A 25,053-nucleotide genomic window follows, 5' to 3' on the forward strand; every position below is an offset into this window, starting at 1 on the left:
CCATACATCAAAATTCATCCATATCCAAAAAATATCCTCAAAGGAAAAAAGGCAAAGTTCTCTTTCATTAAAGAGATCCCCAGTCAAGTGATGATCCAAATGAATGTATCTAACATCAATATATAGCCTCCTAAGGAGTTCGAATTAGCCTATGGGCCTACATTAGCCCCTAATGATAAAATAATGTGCAAATAAAACCCCTATTGGTGACAAGCCTACCAAACTAGTTCACAAGTGTAAAAATAAGCCTCACAATGGGCCAAATAATAATATGTACAAGTCGTGGGGCCCTCCAAAGACCTAATAATGTCTTGAAGTGCCATACTGAAGAATAAATTCCTCGGAATATGATGGACAAGGGGGTGGCCCCTTGTTCTCCAAGTAGTAGACCTGTGGTGCTCCTAGTGAGTCTGAGGGCACCTAAATGACCCCATGGGTCTCCATATGAATTAGAGATGCCTGTAGATCCTTTGCAAGGGTCCGAGTGGTGGAATGAATGTTTCCATGACATCGTATAAGACCTAGGACACCTGCCAAGAGTGTGGGGCTCCTGTGGAGGCCTGCTGGGCATAATGTACCAAACATCTCATCATCATCCCAAAAGTGAATCGCTAGTAGTCTCTAAGCATCGATGAAGATCTGTGGAGTGTTGTTTGCTACTGTGGAGGCCAATGGCTCTATATGCACACTCTATATGTGCCAATGTAGACCTCTTGGTGTTAGGATCCCGTATAGGGAGACCAAACCCAAATGGAAACCACCTGTAATCCTGCATAAGGTCCAATGCGTCCCTTAGGCTTCCAGTACAACCAATCATTAAAATAATCGGGTAAAAAAGTTTACAAATCATGGATCACAAAGTGGACACTTCATAATGGCATGCCCTTCCGTAGGGGCTTTGGCATGTGCTAGTGTCTCCAAGCTCCAAAGGGAGTTAACCAAGCACCTTATTAGGTGGTTCAAGCCCTTAAAGGGGATAGTATGTCTAAGGTACATCCCTCTAATGGGGGTAGCAAGTGATAAATAAGTGGAATGGAATAGGGAATGAAAGGGGCAACCCTGGGCCACATATTGGGGCATAGGGGTAGTTGGATAAGGGGAAGCCCACACCTAGGTATGTAATGTGTAGGAGGGAGAAATCGTGGTACATGAGGTGCCCCGACCTTGATTTTTCCACCCTTCTTTAAAGTTTATATGCCTTTTTCCTTTTATGAATTTTCTTTCATTAACTGTTCGGGGCTCAAAGGACAAGAGCATGATGTGTAAGATATAAGAGTGATTACCCCCTTTTAGGTAGGGTGGTTCATTGCCCTCCAAGGGTTGGGACATCATGGGTTCCTGAATGATAAAGGAGGCTCATCTAGGGCCCTATGGAGCCAGGGTGATGACCATGGATTGGGGTAGAGCTCATGTATTGGCTTTTGCCCACGTGCTAATTATTTTTGTCCCGACCATATTTTGCATTTTATGGTACAATTTCCTACTAAATGTGGCCAATTATGCTTTTTCTTTTTCTTTAGCTGCTTCAACCTTCGGTGCATCATTCCAGGCCTGACCCAAGGTGGGGGCAAGGGGATAGGGAGGCTGGCCCTATGTGGACCCAGAATGGAAATGTGAACCCAAGTGGGAGAAATGATGAATGGGGTTGTGGGGGAAAGGGATTAATATATGCAAATAAAGGAGCCTGACCACACACCCAAAGTCGGTGTTTCCCAAGTAGTACCACCCTAGAACCAAATGGTCAATAAAGGAGATCCCACGAGACTAAGATCCAAGGGTAACATCCAAAAGAGATCAAGGGACAAGAGCACAAACTAAGCCCACCCTTTCCGCCAAATCCCCCCATCAATCCATACCCAGAAGTATCCATAATAAGTAGACCCAATACTCAATTACCAAATGACAAGACATACCTTTAGATTCGGGAGGCCCACCTTCAAACATACGATCAATACAGATGGGTGAGGGACCACATGGCTGGCTCAAGTGGCAGAGAAATGGCACAACAAGCTAGTAGGAGGCAAAGGGTTATTGGCTGAGGTCCATCATGGATAGAAATTTCTCCTAAGGATATCACCCACGAAGTGGTGGGTAACATTTGGCTCCAACTAGGACGTGATCTCTCGAAGAAGTGGACGAGGTTGCTCGAACGGGAGGTCATGAGAACTCCAGCAATCTCTTGGACCTGTTGTCTGCACAAGTCAAAGATCAAAGCCACGAGGCTGCATATTTTTCACGGTGTCTTATGATCACCCATGCTTAATGTTAGCACATAAACCAACAAGAAATAAAATATGCAATTTTTTCTTCTTTTTTTCTTCTTTTTTTCTTTTTAAACCTACATCTAATCTATCATGAGAAACATCATATGCATTAGTTCTAATGAGGAAAATCAGCATGCAATGTTGAAAATTGGTACCAAAGGACAGGTGGTTCCCTTAGGCTTTGATCTTTGGCCTAGGGAAAAGTGTCCAAAAGAATTTAATTTTTCTCCTAAAGTGACTTTATAATTTTATAAAGTTAAATCTAATTTAAAAGTGACTTTAAGTGATAAAGTTATTAAGTCTAATTTTAAAGTGACTTTTATAAAGTCAATGAAAAATTAGAAAGGAAAAGTGACTTTGGAAATAAATGACTAAGTGGGTCTTTATTAAAGTGGGGTGAATTAAAAAATAGAAAGTGAGATTTAAATGAGCATTTAATCTCAACCATTGATCTAAATCTATTTCAGCCATTGGATTTAGAGATCACCCAAAAGTCACTTGGAGTTATATTAAAGGAGGAAAAGGAGGAAAAGGTCATTCATTCTTTCATGAGCAGATTGGGAGAAGGAGAGCAAGAGAGCAAGAGAGATTTCTGAGCAGGAAGGAGAAGGAGACAGCAGCTTGGCACACATTCCAAGGCAGCAGTTGAGCAGATTTGTACAGCTGATTCAGCACATAGTGAAAGGCAGATTTTTGCACAAAAATCGAGGAGCAGTTTGCTGATTTTTCTGCACACAAAACGGAGGTCGTACAGCATTTATTGCTGTCCTGTTTATTGTAATTTCCAGATTGCTGTGAGGCACGGGAAAGGAGATAAGTTGTAAATTTGCTTGCTGATTTTTTGCTGAATAATTCTCACTGTAAAAAGACAATTTTCAGAAATAAAGAAGAGCTCTCAAACTGGTTTTCCCCAAGAGTTGTAGGGGGTTTTTCCAGGGTCAAGTTGACCAAAAATATCAGTGTTTTAATGTGTTTTAATGGCTGTTTTTAATTGCTGATTTTTAATTCTGCAATTTCCAGCATTCTGAAAAATTTCCAGAATTTGTGTTTTCGGCAATATTTATTTTTTTCAGTCTGTTAAATGTATGGTTATGGGAATGGGCATTTAACTACATGGGAGAAATAAGGAGAAACTGAAAACCGGGGTGGGAAAACAGAAATTTCTACATGGTATCAGAGCTTGAGTGCTGAAGGGCAGTTTGGGACAGCAAAAGGAAAAATTACAGTTACTGATTTTTCACTCAGAAAATTCCAGCAAGCTGATTTTTTCATAAACAGCAGTTTTATCTTTACTACAGCAGTGCTATTTTTCAGTTTTAGGACAGCAGGATGTCATTGGGATTGAGGGTGGAGGATAGGCTGGATGGGCATATAAATTACAGCGTTTGGAAGGAGAGAATGCAGAGTATCTTTGAGGAGGCAGAAGTCTGGGATATCATGGTGCATACCGCACAGAACCCTGTTGTTGTGCCCACTGATGTTACTCAGTTGGCTGAGTATAAAAAGAAGAACAATAAGGGTAAGAGGCTGATTCTAGACGGAATCAAAGACCATTGCATTCCTCATGTGAGAGGAAAGAGCAATGCCCATGAGATGTGGACAGCATTGTCCAATCTCTACCAGAGTACCAATGAAAACCGGAAGATGGTCCTGAAGGAGAAGCTGAAGAACATTAAGATGGGTAATGATAGTGCAGCTGGATATCTCACAAAGATTACTAATGTGAGAGATGAGTTGGCAGCGATTGGAGAGGCCATTCCACCCACTGAGTTGGTGCGGATTGCAGTGAATGGCCTCCCCCGTTCATGGTTGAACTTTGCTGATGGGGTTTGTGCACGTGAGACCCTTCCCACATGGGAGAGGTTTTGGGATGATTGTATTCAGACAGAGATCAGGAAAGGTCAGCTTGGGGCAGCCAAGCCAGTTGAGCAGGATGAGGATGTAGCACTGGTGGCAGGAGGCAAGAAAGGCAAAGGGAAGAAGCAGGCTTCCACAAGCAGTGGTGGGGGCAAAGGCAAAGGTAAAGGTAAACCGGGGAACACACAGAAGGACTATTCCAAGGTGAAGTGTTGGAATTGTCAAAAGATGGGACACTATGCAGTTGTGTGTCCGGAGAAGAAGAAGAAGAAGGGAAAGAACCAGGACGTGGCAGCTTCAGCTGAGATTGAGGACTTTGCAGGTCGTTTTGACCGGGAGTTTGCGTTCACTACATGTGAGTCCTCTAGTGCAGGATCACCTGCCACACAGGTTCAGAGGGAGCATGCTTTTCCCTCGATTAGCGGAGCATCTACAGGTATTTGGTATGTGGACAGTGGGGCTTCACGTCACATGACAGGAGTCCGTGAGTACTTCTCAGAGCTTTCAGAGAGTGGCACTGATATTGAGGTAGTACTCGGTGATGACAGAGTTGTTAGAGCAGTCGGGGTGGGAACAGTGACATTTCAGAGGGAGTCCAAACCTCCCTTGAAGGTGTCAGAGGTTCTTTATGTGCCAGGGATGAGGAAGAACCTCATATCCGTCTCAGCTTTGGAGGACAGAGGATATGACGTACTGTTCAGGGGAGGACAGGTGTTGATGTATCCCAGGGACACTCCAGCTGATTCAGCTAGAGTGATAGGTGTACGCCATGCAAAGGTGTACAAGTTTGCATTCCAGCCCCTTTTGGCATTGAGCAGTAGTACCGACAGCAGAGCTAGCAGTTCTGAGCTGTGTGAGATTTGGCACCGCAGGATGGGACATATGTATCATGGAGCCTTGAGGACATTGCGGGAGATCACTACAGGTGTGCCAGATTTCAGTACTGATCACTTTGATACTTGCAGAGGTTGTGCGATGGGCAAATTTGCCAAATCCCCTTTTCCCAGCAGTGACAGCAGAGCGACGGGGATACTTGATTTGATTCATTCCGATGTGAGCGGTCGGATGTCTCATGTTTCCTTGAGTGGGTATGAGTACTATGTTTTATTCATTGATGATCACTCCAGGAGGACTTGGATTTATTTCTTGAAGACCAAGAGTGAGGTCTTCAAGCGGTTTCAGGAGTTCAGAGCTCTTGTGGAGACACAGACAGGCCGAAAGATCAAGTCCTTGAGGTCGGACAATGGAGGAGAGTACACCCTTGGAGAGTTTGTTGACTATTGTGCGAAGGCAGGCATTAGGAGGGAGTTCACTGTTCCTTACAACCCCCAGCAGAACGGGGTTGCGGAGAGGAAGAACAGATCCATCATAGAGGCTGCCAAAGTTATGATACATGATCAGGGGTTGCCATTGTTCTTGTGGGCAGAGGCCTGCAACACAGCTGTTTACTTGCAGAACAGGAGTCCGCATCGTGCTTTGGGGCACATGACTCCGGAGGAGGCTTTCTCTGGGAAGAAGCCTGATCTTGGTCATCTTCATATCTTTGGATGCATTACATACTCCTATATACCCAAAGAGAAGAGGACCAAACTAGAGCCCACCGCAGAGAAGGGTATCTTTGTGGGCTACAGTGAGACCTCAAAGGCCTTTCGGATTTACATTCCTGCACAGAGGAGAGTTGTTGTCAGACGGGATGTGAAGTTCGAGGAGGACAGGGCCTTTAGGAGGTCACGGGAGTTAGAGTATCTGGATCAGCCAGACCCTCAGCAGCAGTTGAGTCAGTCGCAAGGATCCAGTGGGCAGGGATCAGGAGGATCCGGAGGTACATCTATGAGGATGTCAGGTCCGTCAGTGAGCAGTGGCTCATCGAGCCAGAGGGGTGGTGCTCCGGGCAGCATGCAGAGCAGTTCACAGAGCAGTTCACTAGGGAGTCCACTGATGGACAGTTCACACGGTACCTCAGCTTCTACAGGTTCAGGTGCAGGCAGGAGGACAGCAGACAGACAGTCAGGAGTTCAGGCTACTGATGATGATGAGGAGGAGGAGTTTCATTCTCCGGTGGGAGAAGTGCGCTCAGGGAAGAGGAAGCCCAAGTGGCTTCAGGACACCTTGAGAGATGCCACATCTGTTGCTGAGCCGAAGAGGCCAGTCAGAGAGAGTAGACCACCTGAGAGGTTTTGTAGTTATATGGCGATGGTTACCAGCATCCTTGACTCTGAGCCTTCTAGCTATGAGGAGGCAGCTAGCCAGCAGGTCTGGAGAGAGGCCATGCAGGAGGAGTATTCTTCTATCATGAAGAATGATGTTTGGGAGGTGGTGCCGAGGCCTGAGGGCAAATCCGTGGTTACTTCCAGATGGCTTTACAAGGTAAAGCATGCTGCAGATGGCAGCATTGAGAAATTCAAAGCGAGGTTTGTGGCTAGAGGGTTCTCCCAGGTAGAGGGAGTTGATTATGAGGAGACCTTCGCTCCCGTGGCTCGATATACTTCGATCCGCTCCATTATATCGATAGCAGCAGAGATGGGTTGGAAGATCCACCAGATGGATGTGAAGACCGCATTTCTCAATGGCTTCATACAGGAGGAGGTGTACATTGAGCAGCCACAGGGCTTTGAGGTGCATGGGAAGGAGTCCCATGTGTGCAGATTGAAGAAGGCCCTTTATGGCCTGAAGCAAGCTCCCAGAGCTTGGTACTCCAGGATAGATGCATACTTGCAGGGGATGGGTTTCACAAAGAGTGAGGCAGATCCGAACCTTTACTTTATTGTGATTGGTGAGGAGCCTCTCATTCTGGTGCTGTATGTGGATGACTTGATCATTACAGGTGCAAAGAGACTCATAGAGCACTGCAAGAGAGATCTTGCGGCGGAGTTTGAGATGAAGGACATCGGCTTGATGCATTACTTTTTGGGTTTGGAGGTGTGGCAGGAGGAGGGGCATTTCTTCCTGGGGCAGGGGAAGTATATTGTGGACATCCTTAGCAGATTCCACATGGAGGATTGTAGACCCATGTCGACACCGATGATCACCAACTGGAAGAAGCTTCATGCTTCGGATTCCGAGTTGGTGGATCCCACATTGTACAGGCAGCTGATTGGTTCCTTGATGTATTTGGTCAACACTAGACCAGATATCTGTTTTGCAGTCAACACGATGAGTCAGTTTATGTGTGAGCCTAGGAAGGTTCACTGGGTGGCTGCAAAACACATTTTGCGGTACTTGCAGGGGACAGTGGATTATGGTCTGGACTACAGGCAGGGAGATGGAGTGAGATTGGCAGGATACACTGATTCTGATTGGGCAGGTTGTGCTTCTGATAGGAAGAGCACTTCAGGGTGTTGTTTTGGGTTGGGTTCAGCAGTAGTGTCATGGTTCAGCCGGAAGCAGCAGTCAGTAGCACTGAGTTCAGCGGAAGCAGAGTATATGGCAGCCAGTCTAGCTAGTTGTGAGGCCATCTGGCTTCGCAAGATGTTGTTTGGCTTATTTGGTCAGCGGTTGAGACCTTCAGTGATTTACTGTGATAATCAGAGTTGCATTAAACTCACGGAGAATCCAGTATTTCATGACAGGTCAAAGCATATCGGGATCAGATATCATTTCATCAGAGACTATGTTCAGAAGGGAGCTGTGAAGCTTGAGTATATTTCCACTGATGAGCAGGTTGCAGATATCCTTACCAAAGCCTTACCACGGGGCAAGCATGTCTACTTCAGAGACAAGATGGGTGTGGTGAGGAACACCTTCCTCGGTAAGAGGGAGTGTTGAAAATTGGTACCAAAGGACAGGTGGTTCCCTTAGGCTTTGATCTTTGGCCTAGGGAAAAGTGTCCAAAAGAATTTAATTTTTCTCCTAAAGTGACTTTATAATTTTATAAAGTTAAATCTAATTTAAAAGTGACTTTAAGTGATAAAGTTATTAAGTCTAATTTTAAAGTGACTTTTATAAAGTCAATGAAAAATTAGAAAGGAAAAGTGACTTTGGAAATAAATGACTAAGTGGGTCTTTATTAAAGTGGGGTGAATTAAAAAATAGAAAGTGAGATTTAAATGAGCATTTAATCTCAACCATTGATCTAAATCTATTTCAGCCATTGGATTTAGAGATCACCCAAAAGTCACTTGGAGTTATATTAAAGGAGGAAAAGGAGGAAAAGGTCATTCATTCTTTCATGAGCAGATTGGGAGAAGGAGAGCAAGAGAGCAAGAGAGATTTCTGAGCAGGAAGGAGAAGGAGACAGCAGCTTGGCACACATTCCAAGGCAGCAGTTGAGCAGATTTGTACAGCTGATTCAGCACATAGTGAAAGGCAGATTTTTGCACAAAAATCGAGGAGCAGTTTGCTGATTTTTCTGCACACAAAACGGAGGTCGTACAGCATTTATTGCTGTCCTGTTTGCTGTAATTTCCAGATTGCTGTGAGGCACGGGAAAGGAGATAAGTTGTAAATTTGCTTGCTGATTTTTTGCTGAATAATTCTCACTGTAAAAAGACAATTTTCAGAAATAAAGAAGAGCTCTCAAACTGGTTTTCCCCAAGAGTTGTAGGGGGTTTTTCCAGGGTCAAGTTGACCAAAAATATCAGTGTTTTAATGTGTTTTAATGGCTGTTTTTAATTGCTGATTTTTAATTCTGCAATTTCCAGCATTCTGAAAAATTTCCAGAATTTGTGTTTTCAGCAATATTTATTTTTTTCAGTCTGTTAAATGTATGGTTATGGGAATGGGCATTTAACTACATGGGAGAAATAAGGAGAAACTGAAAACCGGGGTGGGAAAACAGAAATTTCTACATGCAATGCATCCTACCCTAACATGCATATTGTAATGTTAATACTAAGTGTACGCATAAAGCCAGTGCAACCAACATATCATCACATCAATATACATATGCCTGCCAATATGATTACTCATGTAGCAACCCCTAAATCGAATGCAAACCCAAAGGCATGGAGGATGTTGTGGGCGGGAAGTGGGAAAATATGATGCCCACGTATGGATGATTATGTGAGAAGAGGTAAGAAAAGGATGTAATCTAGTACATGAGATCTTCTCTTGCAACCAAAATATAGAGATGTCAACAACCAAGCTCATAAACTTTCGATGGATGACAACCTCCGGCATATCACTTCCACCATTGTCCTTATTATTTATGTCATGGCTTATGGCCTTCATTGGGTTATGATCAGTGGGAAAGGGAGGCCGATGAGATGGAGAAACATAAGTAGGTTGCACATGATGATTACACTGGAGAGGGGAGACTATGGAGTGCTCAAAACTCTGAAGGTGCATCCAAGGAGGAAAAGTATAATCAATGAAGGGCTTCTCCTTGACACTATACTCGGGAGGGGGAAAGGGCTCACAGTTACTTGCGATCATACTTGATGAAGACTCAAGATGATGACTAATAGGAAAAAGGGAGAAAGAAATATTGTATTCAACGGGTTGTGCTTTCCCAAAGTCATAATCTAAAGGCTCAAGTGATTTGAACATAGAATCATACTCAGGAGAAGTGGGAGCCTTATCAATTTCCTTAGTATCAAAGATTGGGTCTCTCCTAAAAGGAAAATTGATCACTTCCAACTGCCCCTCTTTATGCAAAGGAAAATGAAGATTCTCCTTCCCAAGGGTATCAATGGGTATGTCATCATAAATAGCGCCTGAGGGGAAGGGAAGACCAATCTCATCCTCATCCTCCTTGTCGATGTCGTAAATGGGAGCACAATCAAATTGAGAACCAACAATTTCCCATTTCTCCCTTTCAATGTGGAAATAGTCTTCAATGTCATCTTTCAAGGGGGTAATGAGATCATCTCTCAAGGTTTTCAAAAGAGGATTCGTCTAGAGTAATATCCTTGAGAAAGGTAGGGTTGGTCTCAATTTCACTTTCCATAATCATCCTTCTCAACATATGTGTCCTCAAAATCATCATTTTCATCATGTGGACCCAAGAAGGACTCGTCTTGTTGCTCATTACCTAGATTCTTGATGTCTTGATGATGCTCAATGAAAGCTTCCTCTCGTATGCTTAACGCAAGGTGTACTTGAAAATGTCTAAGAAAGCCATCAATGAACTCTTCCATAGATGACCACCGAGAGATCCCATGAACAATAACATACGGACATCTTGGTGGACAACCTTCTACCTTGAAGTATGTGCATTAAATCTTTCTATGTAGTCAATTGCGGAGAGTGGATCACCATCAAACACGAGCATCCCATGTAGCATCCTTCCCGCGACATGATTAGGATGTCCAAGGACGCTAGCAATGTCCAAAGTGGGAAATTTACGAAAGAATGGCAACCTATTTGAGGTATACATGAAACATATGTACGAGTGGCGAGGATGAAATTAAAGATGCCTAGAAAAATGCTTGCTTCACCCTACAAGCATCGACCTTAAAGTTCATTGAAGAACTAGGGCTTCGTTCTTCCAATGGGGTCGCCAACAATGATATGTCAATATGTCGTATGGGGAAAAACACATGTTTCATGTCCCCGACAACGGCACCATAAATATTACCACTCAAACCAACAGGTGACCTAAAAGGGATTCCTAAGAGGGCAACGGTGGAGGCTTACCCCACTGTCACCACAGCGAAGTCTCCCTGCTCTTTACGGACTTTCACCGATGGGAGGAGTCCTGGTAGTGTAGGGATCACTTGTAAAGTATATGTCAATGGATAGGTGGAAAGTGACCCTGGAAACCCTTTCCCAAGGATGGAGTGAAGAATGGAACTTGCTTGCTCTTTAAGCAAGGGACTTGGTCCTCCAGGGGTAAGGGGTGAGGATTGGAGGGTTGAGGGAGAAGGAATAGGCTTATAGATGAGGTTCTCAATCCCTATAATCCTTGGGAAACTTGGATTCCCAAATGGTCCTTGACAAATAATCTTTATTGAGAAGTGGGACCACACGGGGCCAAGTGGACCCAGTCCAGGTTCGGGGATGGAATGTAGCAACCAATGATGTTCCTATCTGGACAAGCTGAAAGGAAAGGACCAAACAAGAATATTTACTTCAAAAGGTTGAATTGATCCTGTTGAGGTCTTATCTTGAGGATGCCTAGGCAAAATTCGATCCTAGAGCTAGGGCTTGGGATTGCCGAAGATTCCACCGTTAGAATTGCCTCAAATTTGGAGGGAGAGGGAAGGGACCCACCAGCGCAGTAGCCTGTTGGAGATCGAAATTTTTCCTTGGGTCAATTCCCGGGAAATTGATACCCTAGGTGACCTAATGGAGCTAGACCTAGGGGAAAAGGGGAAAAGGGGAAAAAGAGAGTTAAATGATCACCCTTTTTGAAGGATCAGTACCTAATTCACTTGGGGATATGGAGTCAAGGATGATGATGAGTAAGAACTTGGTTTCTTGATCAAGGAGGCCCGAAAATTTAGCTTCATCCAATGTTGAGAAAGAAAAGAAAAGTCACCTTCAAGCATTTATACTTCAAAGCAAATGATGTAAGCTTATCGAGACAAATAATCTCTAGGACATTTCATTCATATAACATTGGCTCGTACATTAAATTAGCTAAAACATGCTTAATTCCACATTTCAATTATGCAGCAACTAGCCCTAACTTTAGCAATATGCAACAACAAGAATAACAATGTCAAAATTTACTTACAACGTTATAGAATATATCCAACCAACATTTTGTTTGTAAGACAAAGCTCCAAGACAAGAAAAATAGCCCAAATCCATACGTCAAAATTCATCCATCTCCAAAAAATATCCTCCAAGGAAAAAATGCGAAGTTCTTTATGATTAGAGAGATCCCCAGTCAAGTGATGATCCAAATGAATGTATCTAACATCAATAGCTTGTGGGCCTAAGGAGTTCGAATTAGCTTGTGGGCCTACATTAGCCCCTATTGATAAAATAATGTGCAAATAAAACCCCTGTTGGTGACAAGCCCACCAAACTAGCTCACAAGTATAAAAATAAGCCTCACAATGGGCCAAATAATAATATGTACATGTCGTGGGGCCTCCAAAGGCCTAATAATATCATGGAGTGCCATACTGAGGAATAAATTCCTCGAAATATGATGGACAAGGGGGTGGCCCCTTGTTCTCCAAGTAGTAGACCTATGGTGCTCCCAGTGGGTCTGAGGGCACCTAAATGACCCCATGGGTCTCCATATGAATCAAAGATGCCTGTAGATCCTCTACAAGGATCCGAGTGGTGGAATGAATGTTGTCATGATATTGTACAAGTCCTGGGACACCTGCCAAGAGTGTGGGCCTCTTGTGGGGGCTTGTTGGGCATAATGTACCAAGCATATCACCATCATCTTAAAAGTGGATCGCTAGTAGTCTCTAAGCATCGATGAAGATTCATGGAGTGTGGTCTGTTGTTGTGGAGGCCAATGGTTCTCTATGCACACCCTGTATGTGCCAATGTAGACCTCTTGGGGTTAGGATCCCGTATAGGGATCCTAAGATCCAACGCATCCCTTAGGCTTCTAGTACAACTAGTCATTAAAATAATCGGGTAAAAGAGTTTACAAATCATGGATAACAAAGTAGGCACTTCATAATGGCATGCCCTTCTGTAGTGGGCTTTGGCATGTGCTAGTGTCTCCAAGCTCCAAAGGGGGTTAACCAAGTACCTTATTAGGTGGTTTCAGCGCTTAAAGGGGGTAGTATGTCCAAGGCGCATCCCTCTAATGGGGGTGGCAAGTGATAAATAAGTGGAATAGAATAGGGAATGAGAGGGGCAACCCTGGTCCACATATTGGGGCATAGGGATAGTTGGATAAGGGGAAGCCTACACCTGGGTATGTAATATGTAGGAGGGAGAAATCATGGTACACGAGGTGCCCCGACCTTGATTTTTCCACCCTTCTTTATATGCCTTTTGCCTTTTATGAATTTTCTTTCATTAACTGCTCGGGGCTCAAAGGACAAGAGCATGATGTGTAAGATATAGCAATGATTACCCCCTTTTAGGTAGGGTGGTTCATTGCCCTCCAGGGGTTGGGACAATCATGGGTTCCTAAATGATAAAGGAGGCTCATCTAGGGCCTATAGAACCAGGGTGATGACCATGGATTGGGGTAGAGCTCATGTATTGGCTTTTGTCAACGTGCTAATTATTTTTGTCCCGGCCATCTTTTGCATTTTGTGGTACAATTTACTATTAAATGTGACCAACTATGCTTTTTTCTTTCTTTTAGCTGCTTCAACCTCCCGGGCATCATGCCAAGCCTGACACAAGGTGGGGGCAAGGGGATAGGGAGGCCAGCCCTATGTGGACCCAGGTGAGAGAAATGATAAATGGGGTATAGTGAGTGGAAAGGAAGTAATATATGTGGATAAAGGAGCGGAACCACGCACCCAAAGTTGGGGTTTCCCAAGTAGTACCACCCTAGAACCAAATGGTCAATAAAGGAGATCCCACGGGACTAAGATCCAAGGGTAACATCCAAAAGAGATCAAGGGGGCAAGAGCACAAACTAAGCCCACCCTTTCCGCCAAATCCCCCCATCAATCCATACCCAGAAGTATCCATGATAAGTAAACCCAATACTCAATTACCAAATGACAAGACATACCTTTAGATTCGAGAGGCCCACCTTCAAACATACGATCAATAAAGGTGGGTGAGGGACCACATGGCTGGTTCAGGTGGCAGAGAAATGGCACAACGAGGTAGTAGGAGGCTGCAAAGGGCTACTGGCCGTCGGCTGAGGTCCATCATGGAGAAAAATTTCTCCTGGGCATATCACCCACGAAGTGGTGGGTAACAGGCACTAGCCAGCAAAATGCCCTAATTGGTGGCAAGCAAAGCATTTCAGTTTGTCGACATGAAACTTCTTTTTCCAACCCTGTAAGGTAGCTCCTTCAGTGGGACCTTTCTTGGCATTCCCCTTGCTCTTGGATGCTAGAGTCGGGTTCTCTTCCTCCTCACTCTTCTTCTTTTTATCTCCCCATTGAGACCCTTTTCAAATCTCTTCTTGTATGAAATCATCCTGCATCCTTTCCTAGGTAGGAAGATGCTCTCGTCCCACAAAGCATTTTACAAATACATCCCACTACTTTGTAAAGCCATTCAAGGGCATATGCACCAATTCAGAATCAGTGATTGTCTCCCCTGCAATTGCCATCTCATCTCGCAACTGCGTGAAAGTCACAATCTCTCCCGTGGACATCCTGTTGTTGTGGAGCTTGACCCTTAGTAGCATCTTCTGATTATGGTTGTCACTTTGGTACAATTTTGTGAGTGCATCCCACATCTCCTGCGTTGGCTTGTGCTCAGACAAATGGGGAATCATGTGATCTTTTACCCCGTCCAAGATGATCCTCAGTGCTCTAGCTGATTTCCCCTCATGAAGGTCTAAGGCAATAGGATCTAATGTAGGCACAACCATTGTGGAGCTAGCAAAGCTCCACAACTTGTTCTCCTTGACAACAGCTATAATCTGGACTTTCCACTAGAGATAATTTGAGGCTCCTTCTAGCCCATCTTCATAGCAGGCATTGGTTGCCATCGTAAGTCAATCTTTTGAATAATTGTCGTTGAAAACTTTAAAAAGACCACGAACCCCTTTGAACTTGAACCTGTGCAATCCTTGAATTTCTTTCAGAGGCTTGGCTTTGTTACCATGTTAGTTTTTCTAAGCCCAACAAATCGATTTAGAGTGCCAGTAAATTTTATACCCAAAATTTAATTTTAACAGCAAATCCAATTCTGAAATTTATGCATAGAAAATATAAAATATTGCTGAGCTTCCAACAAATTTTACACAGTAAAAATCAAGCACATAAATGTTTACACAGATTTTTACCCTAGAAACCCAAGTCAGAAAAACCAGCATTTATGTTTTGTTTTTATTTCAGCTTGCAAAGGTAAATCAGAAATTTATTACAGCAATAAAACCTATAACAGCGCCTAGAAAACTGTGCCAAACAGATCTGGCTTGATCTGCATGCCAAGCAGCAAGCTGCAACTTTCTCCCTAGATCTGCATGCCAAGAAACAGTTTTCTGCCTAGATCTGCATGCCAGCAAAAAGTTTGGACCTGTACAACTACCTCAATCTGTGTGCCAACAGTTGCCTCAATTTCTATGCAGCTTTCTCACACATGCAACCTGCTTCGATTTGTGTGCCCAACTGCCTTGGTTTGTGTGTCGTCCCTTTTCCCTCTCTTTTCCTCACTTGTTGCTCCTTGATATGCATGCCAACTTCTCTTTATGTGCATGCTACCTAGGAACGTGTGCCCTATTCTCTCCAAGCAATTACTTTTATCCTTTTTCCCCATCCTTGTAATCCACAAAGTCAACCTCATAATTCACGACGAGATTTATGGATGGCATAAAATCTCATCATCTCCTTAAATCTGACAGCCGCAATTCAATGATCATAAAATCACTTAAAGGTACTTTAAAATAAATCATTACTTTAGTCAACATTAATTAATTAAATTAATTAATGTGTCTTTGCATGGGAAGACATAAAAATCATTTTACTAGACCTTAGTGAGAATGAGAATGAGAATGAATGATTGAGCATTTTATTGTATTTATGTTATTCATTTCTTTGTTGCAATTTTTCTATGTGGTGTGATTCTGGGCATGCAAGACATGAGTTTGGATCATTGCCTTCCCAAGTGCATTAGCAGCATAGACAAAACCTCTGACACTAAGTTGGCCACAACGTCACAGTAACTCTTAATTAACTTGTAAATCTTTTCGGGACCAAATCATCCAATTTCAAGCCAAAATTAGTACCCTTGTGTTATTTGCCTTGTTTGAGTTTGATTGTTTCCTTCTATAAAAATTACAATACTAGGCTTGTGTCCTATATGAAGTTTATTGAATATTCTAGTCTAGAGTAAGCATTGTCTACATATAATGGTCCACAATTGTCTTATTCCATCGAGATAATTATAAGTATCGTTCACTAGTTTTTGGATATAATTATCACTTTCAAATTTAACTAAAGCTAATTCAACAAATAAAAATTCACCAACAAGGGATTGATTAGATGGTTAATGGGGGCGTCTCGTAAAGGGTTCAAATCCCCTTAAAGACACATTTCACCCCTCTTGGACCATCTCACCTGTGCAAAGAGTCATCTCACCCCTCTTGGCCCATCTCACCTGTGCAGGAAAGTAATTTCACCTCTCTTAAGCCATCTCACCTATACAAGGAGGTGGTTGGGGCCAAATGCAAGTGTTGGGCGAATTTGGTGGAATAGATACCACCACATACAATTTCTTAGCTGTGCAACAAAGTAATTTCACCTCTCTTAAGGCATCTCACCTGTGCAAGAAAGTAATTTCACCTCTCTTAAGCCATCTCACCTATACAAGGAGGTGGTTGGGGCCAAATGCAAGTGTTGGGCGAATTTGGTGGAACAGATACCACCACAAACAATTTCTTAGCTATAGAGATAGTTCTAGAGTGTACTAAGTCAACTACATTGCATTGTAATATTCCCAAATTAAGGAAGGACACACTTGCCACAGAATGATAAAAGGAAGCATCTTGTTGGGAATTAACAAAAAATAAGAAATAAGAAAGGAAGAAATCCATAAAACTCACAGGAAAAGGTGTAAAGAAGCAATACAAATTATATTAGCCCATCTTCATTCAAACACTGTCAACTACAGGTTGGCAGCAGGGGAGGGAGATGGCAGTGAGCATCCAAGTCTGACCATTTCTAAAAATTATCACTTGAACTGGAGAGTTGGATGGTGTTCAACATTTTCTAGTGAAGAAATGTGAAACGTCATTTACAAAGACCCAATCCTTTATAAATGGAAATTTATTATTAAGCTAGAAACATCAATTCTTTATCAAAGATTACATAGTTGGATTCTATGTATATTTATGAATAAGAAAACCCCAACAAAAGAGAATATGGAGTTAACTTAAAGAACTTATCCAACAAGTAGCACACCACTAGAGATTCAAAGCTAGTATTTGTTTCCATGGCTATGAGACTTATCTACGTGAACTTAGATCAGACGACTTCAACATATAGCAACTGCATCTAGCACAACATATTTAAATGATTGTTACAAATGATGGGACGAGCAAATAAAACTCTTTTAAAACTAACCTAACATGTCTAGTGTTTGACTGGTAATGGTAGTCACTATAGTAGAAGAGTGACAGCGAGAGGAAGTAGAATCGAAGAGAGGCATAATAGTTACAGGAGACTTATTTTGATAGAAACCCTTTGTTTATGCAAAACCATCATGCAATACCAGATGCACAAATTGTAGGAAGGTAACAATTTATCAAATGCAAATACAACAGTAGGAAGTCACTGCTCTACTACTCATTGATATGGCATCAACGGCTTAATCATTTCAGGCACAAAATATCTGGGATCAAACAACTAAATGCTGAAACCATGTGATACAAAGAGAAAGGAGTTGAAATATCACAAATAAGGAGCCAAAATGAGACCAAGAATTGTCAAAGATGTAATGCCTATTTTTAGCCGGGTACCCTAAGGCCTAATCTACCAGAATAACAAATATAGTTAAATCTAGATGCAAGTTATAATTTTAAAGGGGCAAGCCAACTTTGGAATGGCATTTTTTTGGCTCAAGTATAGTTCTTAGCCTTCCTCATCTGTCAAGTTTTGGAACAAATTGTCCCACAAATATATGTCCCTGTTCAATACGAAATTGTTAGACTTTAGTGTGAAAATTGTCTCTTGTCTTTGCAGGCTTGTGTGCCCTAAAAACCAACAAGGTATCAGAACTTTTACCATTACTAAGAAGCCTAATAAGTGGGGAGTTGCGGACCCAGAGTAAAGAGCACCAAACCTTGGAAGACAAAGATTGCAGCTGAGAAAAGAAGCATCGAAAATGCTCTGAGAAACAGCCAATTTCTGAACAATTTAATACATCGGTTTTGGGCATTGTTATCTAGGAGGAAAGCAGCTCTAAGAATCCGTTAAACTATTCCATATGCTGCGGCAGAGTTCAATAGCTGCTATAAATGCTTATAAAATCTAAGTTCGGAGATTGTCACGAAGAAAATTGTCACTGGTCAGTTGAAGGAAAGAGCATCAATTTGGAGAGGTCATGCTGTTAAGAACTTAAGAGGACTATTTGTGAAACAAAATTTCGTATTGTTCATCCATGATTACACGTGGAAGTAACGTAAGGATAATTGATAAATGGTGAGAATTATATACGCATAAGCATATCAAATATAAACAGGCTTTTAGAAGTGAGTGGACACGACCATTTATAATTAACCAATCGTATAGCATGCCTGTCCCTCGCCATTGGACCTTAACTCACTGGTGAGATTCACATGGTATTGAGCCAACCATCAGGGTTACATTCTGGCTGTGGTCTGCCCAGTCCAAATGGCCTGTTTGAGAAAAGGGGCGAGGCCGAACTCCTCGGTGAATTTGGCCAAATAAGCAAATACCCCGTGGACCTGACAGCTAAGCGGAAGAAAATCCGTGTTATGAGGCGTGGCCCAAGCCTCGGGACGTGCTAGAATGTTCTTTCCATGACGGTCTCTGAATTATTTATACAATTCCACAACACAATTCCATTATAAGGCCATTTTACTAGTCACATAAAAGATAATCAATATGTTGATCCTTTAAAATAAAAGCCTCTGGAAATATTTCATGGCCAATAGTATATCCATAAAATGATTTAGCTTTGTACATTGTGAGACTATCATTGGCTGCTTGTACGAAGGGAATATTGTTTCTGATCTCGCAGAAAGAAGGGCTTGCCCTTTAAAATCAGATCCTGGTGATGGAGATCACTGGTTCGGTTCCCAGGCAGTCTAGGATTCAGAGGGCGTACTTAAAGACCATGATCTACACCCAATACAGAAATAACTCCGAAAAGAATGCCGAGGCGGTGGGAATGGGTTTGAGATATCATACATACCATTTTAGTGCCATATTCGATGGCTTGTTCTGTGTGAAATGTGCCATTTTTGCCAGTGATGCCCTGGCAAATGACTCGGGTATTCTTGTCAACGAACACCGGCGGGACTGTGGAGCTAGCGAAATATCTAATATTTGAGGGGCCGAGGCCGCGCCTGGCTATTCTGGACACCAAAGCCATCGTATTCCTCACCTGCCCCATGATATTCTTCTAGCCTTCCGCTTCCTCTCCGTAGGTAAAAACCAGCCCCCGCAGACAAAATATTCAGACCAGGGATTGATTTGCTTTAGCATTCCATGCGGAAACCGAGGTTTCAAGAGTATTTAGGACAAACGTTCACTCCATTGGGGAAAGAGCAGGTAATGACAGTCCTCCGATTAAGGGTAGGACCTTTCCCTAGGCTGCCATTGACTCCATGTTGACTCAGGGGAAGAAGACGGAGTTTCAATTCGCTTCACCTAGTATCATGAAGCGTTTGTGAGAACATGTTGAAATATGGGAAAGGGATATATACATTAAAACTTATTAAACTTTTTATAGTGTGTTTATTTTGGAATGGGTATATATATATATATATATTTATTTTGGAATGGGTATATATATATATTTTTATAGTGAGTTTATTTTGGAATGAGTATGGGTGAGTGTCATATGTTATAACTTAAAAAGTCATTCTAGGATTCAATAGAAGGGAACAACTTTTGCTAAGTCAAAGGGTCAAAATGTGCTTGGTGGAAGATTTCGAAAAAGTGATTTTAGTGGCTTCAACACTCTTTTCTGGAAGAGAAACCGTAGGCCTAGTAATGTCCCTTATGAGTGTACTCGGGAGCAACAGAGGCTAACAACGCACTTTTGTCAGAGCAATGGAAAAACAGTGCAAATTTTTTGCATGGATAAGGTTGATTTGGTCATGTTTAATCAAAACCCTGTATGTCTAAGTTCAATGTGGCCAATAATAAGAGAAATATATACAAACAAAGCCCTCCACAAGTCACAAACAAGGAAATGCTACTATGTCAAAATGTTTTCGGAGTGCTCTTGTGATAAGCTTATGTTTGTGAGTCTAGACACCAATGAGTATAGGTGAGAGATTTACTCAGGCGAAGATTGCAAGATCCTCAACTTTGTACATTTTCCAATGATATTAATACAAAGTAAGAGATTTCTCCCTATGTTCATTCATGTATTTTTGTTATGTGTTGCATATTTGATATAGTTTTCGTGCACTAATCTTGTTATTGCGGGAAGGTAGCGGGTTGTTTGCTCTTTGTGTGCAGGATCTAGGAGAGAAGCAAGAGTTGAGATCTCTAGGAGATCTCCTCTCAAGATGGCAGTGGAAATAGAGATAGGTTTTCGCAATAAAACAATAACATCTATTATTGTTCCTTGTTAATTCTTGCTTGCATAATTGGGAGTGTTTTCTTTTTTTATATCACATTCTTCACACGCCTTCTATCTAGGCATACCCTAGGCAAGTTTGTTAGCCTTAAAGTATCCTACTACTTTAAGTAGAAATTTGCTCTTAAACATAATTAGCGACTCTAGTGGGGAGAACCCAGTGAGATCATTTTTGTAGCTTTTGTTTTTTTATTTTTGGAGGGGATTTTCTTGTTTCTATATCATTTACAATATTCATAAACTTAGATCCAAAATCCAGGTGTTCAAAAGCTTTAAACTTGAGATTTTCCCCTATGTTTCTTGCCCACAGTTAGAAACAGGGCGTTGAAGGCCTCTCTGGTTCGCGAGCTACTCTACAACAAAGTGTTGCTAGCTCTTTGTTGCTCAGTTTCTTCATGAATAGAGCATTGAAGGCCTCTTCTTGAGATTTTTGAGGGGATTAACTCAAAACCTTTTTCAGTTTTTGGCACCAATGTAAGCCCATCCAAGGTGTGCTTTTGGATCTGTAGTTTTGATCTTGATTATTGTACAATCTTCCAGATTTGCATGCAATTTTGTGAATTTGGTTTCTCATTGGGTTTTTAAGCCTCTCTCTTGGGATTGATTTTGTAACAGCCCTTAGTTAAAAGTTCATGTAATAACATTTAATAAAAGAAAAATAAGACCAAGGTCAATGGACATATATTCCAAGTTGAATGTTGGGTGAAATATCCTAGTGGGCATCACTTGTTGTGTATTATGGTTAAGGGGAAATTGGCAAAGGCAATGGCAAAGGCTTTAAAAAGGCAAAAAGGCATTATTGGCATTTATTTATGAAAAATAATGGAAAATAGGAGAAAAGGGAGGTGAAAGGTCACGGGTTGCATGTGAGGAGGAAATTGAAGCAAAATTAAGGAAAATTAAAGAAATTAGAGGCATCAAAAATAAAAAGGCACTAGAGCATCAGTTTGTAACTTTTTGTCAATTCATTTTTAGAATTGGTTTTCAAAGAGGAGAAGAGCACCAAGAGGAGAAGGAAATCAAGCAAGCAAGGAAAGGTTGGATCAAGCAGCTTCAGCAGGAATACTTGCAAGTAACAAGTTGCATGTATGATTTCCTAGTTTGTTTTGGCATGCATGGTATGGCATGTGTGTATTTGGTTTCATTGTTGTCAATGTCATGGATTTTGCGTGGTTTTGACAGTGGTTTTTAGCCTTGCCTTGCCATTTCTGGATAGCCATGGTGTGATGGGATTCTTTCTCGGTTAAGCTCTGGATTTTCGGAATGTTTTGGATCCAGGTGAGGTGGTCTCAAGCAAATCCAAAGGGTTGGGAGTGGAGGTGGTCTTCTCGGGAAGCCCTCAGCAGGTGGGTGGAGATAGGAAAATTCCTCAAGGGATGGTGAAGGAATTATGAGGCATCCAAGCTCAGTTTGGTTTTGTGATCTCAAAGTCAGTTTAGGTGAGATCACGGTATGGTGAGGGTGAAGGTGGTTTAACCTCTGGATTCCCTTAGTTGTTTATGAATTGGTTTATCCCATGAGATCCCACATTCATGCTTGGAATATGGCACGGGGGTGATTGGCTGAAAGAAAGATTTGGTTCAGCCCAATCTATGGTCGGGTCATACGTGGAAGTCCCTGACTTAGTTGCCTTTTGCATATGTTTAATAAGAGCTAAGTTTCTCTTGCCTTTGATAAGTAAATGCACTTGTTATTATGTGGCTTTAATGACTATTTTATCATTGTTATATATCTGATTATATGTTGGTTATAAGCATGGTTATATGACAGATCTAAGTATAACTCTTTTCACATTTCATTCAATGAATGTCTACTTAATGAATGCATGACCTAATTGGTGTTATGGAAACTAATGTGAGAAGGCATAGATCCTTCTTGTTAAACCTAATATAAGTTTTAGATCCTTAAGTTCAGATATGCATTCATGACCTATAGGTTGCATGTTCATTGTGTGTTTGATGGAATGTCGGTCTTGGTTGGGAGAGGATAGGTCAAGTCTTGGTTTGGAAGCTTTGTTTCTATGTGATTCATCATTTCTGGAAGTTTCATTGAGTTTTGGGCAGGGACCTGAGTCTTAGCCCTCACAAAGTGGCTCAGAATTCAGGGTTGTTGGCATAGAAATGACTGAAAAAATCCATAGTCACTCAGAAGCAAGCCTATGGGAGCAACTGGATGGTTACAATCGCTTGGAGGCCTTGACAAGGAAGAGGCTAAGGCTCTAGGTCAGTGAAACAGAGAGTAACTAAGGGTTGGACACCTGGAGGGGTTGGATTGCTCTTGGAGGTCCTGTGGCACTTGAGGGAGGTCAGTAAAGTCTTAAGTTGTTGACTCCATTTCCTTAATGTCATATAGGAGGTTGAGTCATACCATAGTGACCCTCAACTCATGCTTACCCCGAGTAAATCGATGAAAGTGGGTAAATGTGGAAGGAGGCGGTTACAGATTCCCATAAGAGACATTGGTGCCCAAATACCTCCCTGGTGTAGAAATTCCCATTGTAGATCAACAGATTATGCAATAGACTAAAGCAAAATACAAGACCTGCTTCTACAACAAACTTTGCGGAAGCTTAATCGAATATGAGCAAGATCGAATAGAACACATATAACTGAGAACGAGAAATCAATCACACATGAACACATAAGAAATAACCCGGGGAAAGCCTCAGCCTAAAACCCCAATCTCTGTATTATCATACAAGTGGAAATATGTTCAGATTACAAAAAGAATCAGCTCACAAGCTATCCTGCTCTCTCTGCAATCCAACTGTTGCTCATAGACAGTCAAAGGCTTCTCACAAACCTTCTCCTCTGCCCTTCAAGCCTCCTATTTCCTTGCGCAGTTTTTTTCTTAGGGTCCAGTGCTTCCACTTGTGTGAATTCCCACCTCACACTGCTCACTTGGCTCAGAAATAACTGCACAAACCTGAAGGAGATGATTCCTTCTGCATGGATGAGTTTCCTTTATAGGAAAATTCCTCCAACTAATAGTACAATGTCCATGTATTTAATCTCAACTGGGTCTCTGTCTGAACTGACATGCATGAGTTATTTATGAGAGAATATTCAGTTATCTGGAGAGCAGCAGTTACATGCATGCAAGCATTAACTAACTGAACTCACAATTAATTCTACAAACTGTTTGAACTAATCTAACTGGACTTAACTCAGATAATTGAGCTAACTAATTACAACTCATCCTTATCTCTTTAACTGATGGATAAATTCCTCAATCAATGGAGAAACTGTTGCATGTCCCCACGTAGACTTCATGTTTGATTTTCTACAACTAATTAACTCAAGATGAATTAATTAATTATTTTTCAAACAGTTGCTGAGACCAAATTCGAATTTTAATTCTCAATTTTAATTCAGGGACTAATTAAAATTGGAATCTATCCCGAAATGCTATTTATAACAATGCTATTTTTAGCATTTCTATTTTTTTCTATTTCCAACAGAGTTGGAGTATATCCTGAAATGTTATTTTTAGCATTTCTATTTTTAGCATTTCTTGTTGCCATTTTCAACACTCCCTGTCAACAAGAAAGGCATTCAACTCGAACCTGATCCTGAACCTTTGGAATATTCTGCATGCAACACTTCTCCCAAGTGTTATTGCTCCAGCAACTCTAGAAATAAAAAACTCCCAACTGACCTCCCTGTTGGGCTAGAAACATCCTCTGATGCTGAAGCTCCATCTGTCGTTGACAAGTGCTCCCTCTCTAACCTTTGAGCTACTGCAACACTCCATGCATCTCGCACCGTTGCACACCTCTTTGTGCCATCCTGCACTAGTGCAACACTCCTGTGCCTCTCGCATTGTTGCAGCCTGCTAGCTCTGCATTGTCTTGGGATTCCTGCACTGTAGCTCTCTCTGTCACTCCATCTGCATCTATCTCTACCCACTTAGCCAGTCCTGCTACTCCTCATCGGGGCTCCCGTAGCAAGGTCTAATCAAAGAGGTTGGGTACCTCAATGATCATGCCCCTATTCCAGCCTTCTTGGGACTGTCACTCCACATCGCCCCACCTCCGACCTGGAGGTATGGATGCATGTGATCCCTCTGCCCACTTGGCTCGAAATTTCCCCCTACTGGAGGTCTCTGCATGAGTGGATGCCTCCACTCGGTCTCCTCTCGGCTTCTCTAGTTGTGGCTGCTCCACAACCTCCTGAAGCTGCTTCACCAATTGTGGCTCCTCCACAATTGTCTGAGACTTCTTCTGGCACTGCATGTTGAGAGGTAATGTACTCTCCCTCTCAACCACCAAGTCTCCAACAATTGCCTTGCTCCTCAAGGCTTTGCATGCATCTTGAACCTCAAGAGCATACAAGTTCTTGACTCGTGAACCAATCTGCTTCACCTATCTCGTGGTGACGTGTCTAAGGAAAACATTTCCCTTACTGAAGACTACATCATAGCCTTTGTCTTCCAGCATAGCAACAGACACAAGATTCTTCTTCAGACCCAGTACATACTTTACATCAGTTAGGGTAATGCGAGCTCCATGCTCCCTCTGAAAAACAACTGTGCCTACTCCTGAGACACTATACTTTTCATCATTACCCATCGCTATGAGTATCTAGAGATCTTTCTCCTCCAAGGTACTGAACAAACTCTTATCGTCGGTCATGTGGAATGAAGCTCCACTATCAAGAAA

The 25,053-nt window shown here is 42.1% G+C and overlaps 1 protein-coding gene across 2 annotated transcripts in view; it reads right to left on the bottom strand.

The window, feature by feature from the left end:
• The window catches only part of LOC149186035 (succinate--CoA ligase [ADP-forming] subunit alpha-2, mitochondrial), a 230,683-nt gene extending 211,193 nt beyond the window's left edge, over positions 1–19,490 (bottom strand). Inside the window, exon 1 of one of the 2 annotated variants that reach the window (XM_089410865.1) lies at positions 18,996–19,490. In XM_089410865.1, the coding sequence (XP_089266991.1) occupies positions 18,996–19,196 (201 nt within the window). In that variant the 5' untranslated portion in view covers positions 19,197–19,490. The remainder of the gene's footprint in view (positions 1–18,995) is intronic. The other variant, XM_089410864.1, reaches the window with a different exon arrangement.
• Between the last annotated feature and the right edge of the window lie 5,563 nt (positions 19,491–25,053).

This window comes from Pinus tabuliformis, chromosome 3_1 (assembly GCF_031772625.1).
Source record: "Pinus tabuliformis cultivar Carrire ecotype Pingquan chromosome 3_1, CPIR1, whole genome shotgun sequence".
Taxonomy (NCBI): domain Eukaryota; kingdom Viridiplantae; phylum Streptophyta; class Pinopsida; order Pinales; family Pinaceae; genus Pinus; species Pinus tabuliformis.